This window comes from Musca domestica, unplaced genomic scaffold, assembly GCF_030504385.1.
Source record: "Musca domestica strain aabys unplaced genomic scaffold, Musca_domestica.polishedcontigs.V.1.1 28, whole genome shotgun sequence".
Lineage (NCBI taxonomy): Eukaryota > Metazoa > Arthropoda > Insecta > Diptera > Muscidae > Musca > Musca domestica.
The window spans coordinates 3,158,489-3,167,051 of record NW_026712293.1 but is presented as its reverse complement, the minus strand read 5'-3'; the positions used below and the strand labels follow the sequence as shown (position 1 = coordinate 3,167,051).

The following is an 8,563-nucleotide window of genomic DNA, read 5'->3' as shown; positions in this document are numbered from 1 at the left end:
TCATATATGTATTTTTCAATTTTTACAAGTAACGAGTGAAAAGCAAATGGTTAGCTCACAAAAGGTTAGCACAAATCAGCACAACTTTTAGTTTTTCGATATCTTGTTTCTAATTATGCGATTTCGATTTTTACGATTTTAACGAGTAACGAGTAGAGATACAAATTTCCAATGTATGGACATATTCAAAATTTAAATTTTTTTAATTTTTAGCGAGTAACGAGTAAAGGTGGAAATTCGTTATGTATGGACGAAAAATTTTGCTAAGTGAGCAAAACTCAGGACAATTTACCCCATCTCGTTATTTGAATTTTTAGAAAAATGTCAGTAATTTTTCTTTATATATGTACTTTTTTAATTTTAAGTAGTAACTGGTGGAAATATAAATTTCCAATGTATGGACGAAGAATTGTGCTAGGTGAGCACAATTCAGCACAATTTACCGCATCTCGATATTTTAACCAATTACAGCAATTTTTCCAGATTCCATAAATTACAGGAGTCATACAATTATTTATTTTTACTTAGTAACGAGTAAAGGTGGAAATTCGTTATGTATGGACGAACAATTGTGCTAGGTGAGCACAATTCAGCACAACTTACAGATATCAAAAATTCCACATATTATAAAAGTTACAAAAGTGAGCACAACTCAGCACAATTTACCGCATCACGATGTACTGCATCTCGATATTTGAATTTTTACAAAAATTACAGCAGTTTTCGTTATATATTTATCAAAAATTCCACATATTACAAAGGTTACACATCTTTTTAAATTTTAGCGAGTAACGAGTAAAGGTGGAAATTCGTGATGCATGGACGAAAAATTGTGCTAAGTGAGCACAACGCAGCAAAATTTACCGCATCTCGATATTTGATTTTTTACAAAAATTTCAGTAATTTTTCTTTAAATGTGTATTTCTTCCAATTTTAGGTAGTAACGAGTGGAAATACAAATTTCCAATGTATGGACGAAAAATTGTGCTAGTTTAGCACAAATCAGCACAACTTTTAGTTTTTCTATATCTTGTTTCAAAATATGCGATTTTGATTTTTATGATTTTAACGGGTAACGAGTAGAGATACAAATTTTCAATGTATGGACGAAAAATACGTGAACACAATGCAGTACTTTTTGCAGATTTAAATAATACCACATATTACAAAAGTTATACATTTTTTTTTAATTTTTAGCGAGTATCGAGTGAAGTTGGAAATTCGTTATGTACAACTCAGCACAATTTACCGCATCCCTATATTTGAATTTTTACAAAAATTACAGCAATTTTTCGTTATATATGTATTTTTTTAATTTTAACTAGTAACGAGTGGAAATACAAATTTCCAATATATGGACGAAAAATTGTGCTAGACTAGCACAAGTCAGCACAACTTTTTCAATTTTAAGCGAGTAACGTGTAAAGGTGGAAATTCGTTATGTATGGACAAAAAATTGTGCTAGGTGAGCACAACTCAGCACAATTTACCGCATTTCTATATATGAATGTTTACAAAAGTTACAGCAATTTTCGTTAAGTATGTATTTTTTTCTTCAATTTTAACGAGTAACGAGTAAAGATTCAAAATTCCAATGTAATATAGAAGGACAATTGTGCTAGGTTAGCACAAATCAGCACAACTTTTAGTTTTTCGATATCTTGTTTCTAAATATGCGATTTTGATATTTATGATTATAACGAGTAACAGGTTGTGATACAAATTTCCAATGTATGGACGAAAAATTGTGCTAGGTGAGCACAATTCAGCACAACTTGCAGATATCAAAAATTTCACATATTACAAAAGTTATACAAAAAATTGTGCTAAGTGAGCACAACTCAGCACAGTTTACAGCATTTCGATATTTGAATTTTTATAAAAATCACAGCAGTTTTTTGTTATATATGTATTTTTTCCAATTTTAACTAGTAACTAGTGAAAATACAAATTTTCAATGTATGGACGAAAAATTGTGCTAGGTTAGCACAAATCAGCACAACTTTTAGTTTTTCGATATCTGAGCACAATTCAGCACAACTTGCAGATTTAAAAAATTCCACATATTCAAAAGTTAAATTTTTTTTAATTTTTAGCGAGTAACGAGTAAAGCCGGGAATTCGATATGTATGGGCGAAAAATTGTTCTAAGTGAGCACAACTCAGCACAATTTACGCATCTCTATATTTGGATTTTTACAAAAATTACAGCAATTTTCGTTATGTATGTATTTTTTTTCAATTTTAACGAGTAACGAGTAGAGATTCAAAATTCCAATGTAATTTTTCTTTATACATGTATATTTTTCAATTTTAACTAGTAACTTAAGGAAATACAAATTTTCAATGTATGGACGGAAAATTGTACTAGGTTAGCACAAACAAGCACAACTTGCAGATTTTCCATATCTGAGCACAATTCACCACAACTTGCAGATTTCAAAAATTCCATATATTCAAAAGTTCCAATTTTTTTTAATTTTTAGCTTGTAACGAGTAAAGGTGGAAGTTCGTTATGCATGGACGAAAAATGGTGCTAGGTTAGCACAACTCAGAACAATTTACCGCATTACCCACTAGTAACGAGTGGAAATACAAAATTTCAATGTATGGACGGAAAATTGTACTAGGTTAGCACAAACCAGCACAACTTGCAGATTTTCCATATCTGAGCACAATTCACCACAACTTGCAGATTTCAAAAATTCCATATATTCAAAAGTTATACATTTTTTTTTTTTAATTTTTAGCGAGTAAACAGCACAATTAACCGCATTTCTATATATGAATTTTTACAAAAATTACAGCAATTTTCGTTAAGTATGTATTTTTTTTTCAATTTTAACGAGTAACGAGTAAAGATTCAAAATTCCAATGTAATATAGAAGGACAATTGTGCTAGGTTAGCACAAATCAGCACAACTTTTAGTTTTTCGATATCTTGCTTCTAAATATGCGATTTTGATATTTATGATTATAACGAGTAACAGGTTGTGATACAAATTTCCAATGTATGGACGAAAAATTGTGCTAGGTGAGCACAATTCAGCACAACTTGCAGATATCAAAAATTTCACATATTACAAAAGTTATACAAAAAATTGTGCTAAGTGAGCACAACTCAGCACAGTTTACAGAATCTCGATATTTGAATTTTTATAAAAATTACAGCAGTTTTTTGTTATATATGTATTTTTTCCAATTTTAACTAGTAACTAGTGAAAATACAAATTTTCAATGTATGGACGAAAAATTGTGCTAGGTTAGCACAAATCAGCACAACTTTTAGTTTTTCGATATCTGAGCACAATTCAGCACAACTTGCAGATTTAAAAAATTCCACATATTCAAAAGTTAATTTTTTTTTAATTTTTAGCGAGTAACGAGTAAAGCCGGGAATTCGATATGTATGGGCGAAAAATTGTTCTAAGTGAGCACAACTCAGCACAATTTACGCATCTCTATATTTGGATTTTTACAAAAATTACAGCAATTTTCGTTATGTATGTATTTTTTTCAATTTTAACGAGTAACGAGTAGAGATTCAAAATTCCAATGTAATTTTTCTTTATACATGTATATTTTTCAATTTTAACTAGTAACTTAAGGAAATACAAATTTTCAATGTATGGACGGAAAATTGTACTAGGTTAGCACAAACAAGCACAACTTGCAGATTTTCCATATCTGAGCACAATTCACCACAACTTGCAGATTTCAAAAATTCCATATATTCAAAAGTTCCATTTTTTTTTTAATTTTTAGCTTGTAACGAGTAAAGGTGGAAGTTCGTTATGCATGGACGAAAAATGGTGCTAGGTTAGCACAACTCAGAACAATTTACCGCATTTGGATTTTTACAACAATTACAGCAATTGTTGTTATGTATGTATTTTTTCCAATTTTTACTAGTAACGAGTGGAAATACAAATTTCCAATGTATGGACGAAAAATTGTACTAGGTTAGCACAAACCAGCACAACTTGCAGATTTTCCATATCTGAGCACAATTCACCACAACTTGCAGATTTCAAAAATTCCATATATTCAAAAGTTATACATTTTTTTTAATTTTTAGCGAGTAACGAGTAAAGGTGGAAATTCGTTATGTATGGACGAAAAATTGTGCTAAGTGAGCACAACTCAGCACAATTTACCGCATCTCAATCAGCGTGACCGTTGTGCCACTAAAGTATCAATTTTGCCAATTTTTTGTGCTTTGATACTGTTACAGCCGAAATTGCGTGTAAAATAAATAAAATAAAAACACGAACGTTTTAATTTTAAATTCAAAAAAAGTATGGTAGATTTATTGGGATAAATTAATAAATTAGAAAAAGGTGTAAGACATATTAACTGTTGGTTGGTTTGGCAGCGAGAACAAGAGTGACCTTTTATAATTTCGAAAAGAGGCGTCGGCGGCAAATTTATACTCGTTAGAATCTGCATTTGACAGTTCAATGTTGTAACAAAAGGGAATATGCAGATTGTAACGAGTATAGCATTCGATAAAGTCTCAAACACAATGAATGTGGAGACGACAATGGAAATTAATGAACTTACGATTCTAAATTAAACATTGGCCACCCCCTTGCAACATTATAAATGTTGTAACACAACCAACATAATAACATTTTACAGATATATAAATATATAACAAATGATGATAGCAAAGGAAAGGAGGGCAGTGCAGTTGTGAGCTGTTAATTTCAATTAAATTTAATTTTTTCAATATTTTCAAATTCAATAACATATACTACGGTTACGTGTAACAAACACCCGATAATACCCATCCAAATATTGTATAATGGGCGATAGGCAATCCTGGAGAGACTCGACTGGTGACGACTTTAGCATACACATCAGGACCTAGGACTAAAGCAACACGACTTGGTCGGTAAAAGGAGGGATCTGCTAGGGGTAAACCTAGGAACGACTCCTTCAGTTTTTCGGAAATTGGTTCCGTCGGCGTGAAAACGTGGCGAAGATCTGTCACTCGAGCCGAAACAATGATCGACTGTGTCGGATCATAAACTGAAGTGGCCGAAAATCGGCAAAAACGAACTCCATCCAAATTGGAGGTAGGTAGTCTTAAGTGGTCAACCATTGAGGCACATATTTGACTTTGGACAGCGCATGGGTCTAACACTGACCGAACTGGGTATGATGGTCCGACACAATGAATTCTCACCACTAAATTTGGTGATAGTGTCGCCACCTATTGTAGAGATAATAGGTTAAGGGGAGAAGCAGTGTGACAACCAGCCGGTGTGGTATGTACGGACGGATGTGAACCAGACCTGACGTTCGGACGAGACTCGGAACTTGGGTACGGACGGGGTCTTGTAGTTTTTCGACTCCGGGACGAATAATGGTGATCCTTAGGATCATCGTGCAACAGGTAGTGATGATCACCTCCACATCTATAGCAGACCTTCTTACTATGGCACTCCCTCCGTTGGTGTCCTTTTGTGAGACATCGTGTGCAGTCCCGATGTGTTATGACAACCTGTATACGGGCTTCTACAGACATAGCAACAAATTCTTTGCATGTACCAAGAGCATGCCGGCGAGTGCAAACCCGACACCCATTATGATTCACGATTGCTGTGCCCGGGGAGCCCGCAGTTACGGACTCTGATGTATTTCCAATAATTGGGAGGTAGGCAACGGCGCTGAATCCGCAGTTACGGATTCTGTTACCGACTCCGACAATTTTACGGCCGCAATAGGTTTAACCAGTTCCTCAACAGCTTCGGATGTAGTACGCCTTTTGGTACCAGATATCTCGTCCGCTCTCTCTAATACGGTGTCGGTCTTCGAGAGGAGTTCGATTTCAAACATATTGTTGGCATCCATTATACTAAGAAGAAAAAATGGTTTAATTTTCTTCATTCGCCGATTGGTCGGTCAGAATGACCAACTTAGCTATCGGCCGCTTTACAACGCCATTTGTCGTACGAACGTCCACGACACGAACATGTCCGTCTTCACCGGGATAAACATTTATAACACGACCTAACTTCCATGAGGTCGGTGGTAGATTTTCTTGTCGAACGACGACTAAATCACCCCTATCTACTTCCCTTTCAGGGTACTTCCACTTGTACCGCATATGCAAATTTTTTAGATATTCCTCCTTTCATCTGATACAAAATTGATGAGCGAGCGCTTGGACTTTTCTAAACCGATTCACGAGCGAGATCGGTGATTCATTAATCATGGGTTCGGGAGGAGCTAGTAAAGGCGCACCAATAAGAAAGTGACAGGGTGTTAAGGAAACTAATTCACCCGAATCGTCTGACATAGGACAAAGCGGCCGCGAATTCAAACAAGCCTCTATGCGAGCTAATACTGTCGCCATTTCTTCAAAGGTAAACCGAAGATTTCGACAATGTTTTCGGAAATGTTGCTTAAAACTTTTCACTCCGGCTTCCGATAGACCACCCATATGTGGTGCACCAGCTGGAATGAATTTCCATACGACACCCTGTTGAACAAGAGCCTCTGATGCTGAATCACAACTTTCACGAATGAAACGACTATAATTCCGGTCAATTTCACGTGAAGCTCCTACGAAATTTGTGCCATTGTCCGAAAATATAGTACCTGGACAACCTCGACGCGCTATAAAGCGATGTAATGCGGCTATAAAACTGGCTGTGGACAAATCCGATACTGCCTCCAAATGAATAGCCTTGGTCGAGAAGCATACGAATACACAAACATATCCTTTTGTAATTTTGCAAGCCCGACCCCAAAACGATTTTATCTCAAAGGGACCAGCAAAGTCCACACCAGTTGTAGTAAACGCCCTATCGATAATTGTTCTTTCCGGGGGAAGAGCGGCCATTATTTGACTACAGTGTTTCTATTTATCTAAAATGCATACCTTACAATGACGAATGACAAAGCGAATCAATTGTTTTACTCTGGGAATCCAGTATTCCATTCTCAAGATACGAAGCATCAGCTGTGTTCCTCCGTGAACACTCTTGACGTGAATATATTCCACCAAAAGTCTAGCGAACCTACTTTTATATGGCAGAATTATTGGAAAACGTTCTGAGGGTGAAAGTGTGGGTGACCGCGCCAAACGACCATTCAGGCACATGACACCATTTTCCACAAGCATTGGATTAAGTGGAGCTAAATGACTCGAGTGTGCCACGGGTTTTTTATCCATCAAATCCTTGTACTCTTTAGCGAAGTGGACCTTTTGAGTGATAACTATCAACCGTAAGCGAACCTCATTAAATTCCGAAGTTGTAATCTTTTTCTGAGAGTAATAATATTTACCTCGATACCGAGAATGTGTTTGTCGCAAAAATCTAAGCATGTTAGCGACAGCCCGAATACCTTTTACAAATGACGAATATCTGTCCAAAATATCTGTAAAGGTTGACGAAAAGAATGAGAAATGACATTGTACCGAACGCCCTTCTATGTCAGTCTCCAGCGGAGTTAAATCTCGAATAGACCAACTCGATTTATCTTGGCTGAGCCAGTCTGGCCCATGCCACCAAAGAGAGCTAAAAGCTAACTCTGCAGGGGTTACACCTCGACTTCCAAGGTCCGCAGGATTATCTTCTGACCGAACGTGATACCAATTATGGTTGCCAACATTTTCTTGAATACTGCCAACCCTATTGGCAACAAATGTAGTCCAAGTTGAAGGTGTTTTTCGAAGCCATGATAAAACAATAGTAGAATCCGTCCAACAATATACTTGACGAAATTTTATATCGATCTCCCTCACTATAACTTTCAAAAGTTCCGAAGCTAAGACTGCGCCACAAAGCTCTAAGCGAGGAAGTGATATTGATTTTATTGGGGCCACTTTGGTCTTACTAGACAATAAATGCACGAACACATTTTGACCTGGCACTTCAACTCGAATATATACTACCCCCGAACATTGGGGGGTATATTGGACCCAACGAGGAATTTGTATTCAATTGACTTCATGGTAGGATTCAACAAATTTACGCCATTCCGAGTAAGTAGTTTCTACAAGGGGGTCGTCCCAACCGATTTGATCTAATTTTTGCCTTGACAATAACTGGCCCTAACCAGTCGACAGGGTCAAACAACTTAGCTATTGCCGAAAGAACTTCCCTCTTTGTATAACTCGATTTTTTCTCTATAGACTTGACATCAAAATAAAACGAATCTAACCTAGCATTCCACCTTATACCAAGAGGTTTAGAACTACTAGCTTCTACAAATGACAACAATTGCGCATCTACCAAATGTTCTGGGGGGAAACAGTTCAAAATATTTTTATCATTGGCTGTCCATTTTCTAAGCTCAAACTTCGCCGATGAAAGTGCCGAAATAAGTTGATCCCTAGCTGTTACCGCTATCTCAAGATCATGAGCACCGGCCAAAACATCATCCACATACATGGATTTTCGCAATATATGCGCTGCCAAAGGGAATTCATTTGCTATTTCCTCCGCGAGTTGCAAAAGAGTTCTAATAGCTATGTATGAAGCGCAATTCAAGCCGAAAGTCACAGTTTGCAATTCAAAATCTTGAATTGGCTTTGTTGGCGAGTCCCT

The 8,563-nt window shown here is 36.2% G+C and overlaps 1 protein-coding gene across 1 annotated transcript; it reads right to left on the bottom strand.

The window, feature by feature from the left end:
* Positions 1 to 5,098: 5,098 nt before the first annotated feature.
* On the bottom strand, positions 5,099 to 6,852 carry LOC131803235 (uncharacterized). Its single transcript, XM_059124334.1, has 2 exons — positions 6,252 to 6,852; positions 5,099 to 5,217 (listed from the first exon to the last, which is right to left on the bottom strand). Exons 1-2 carry the CDS (start codon positions 6,850 to 6,852, stop codon positions 5,099 to 5,101), a joined length of 720 nt encoding a protein of 239 aa, XP_058980317.1.
* Positions 6,853 to 8,563: the final 1,711 nt, after the last annotated feature.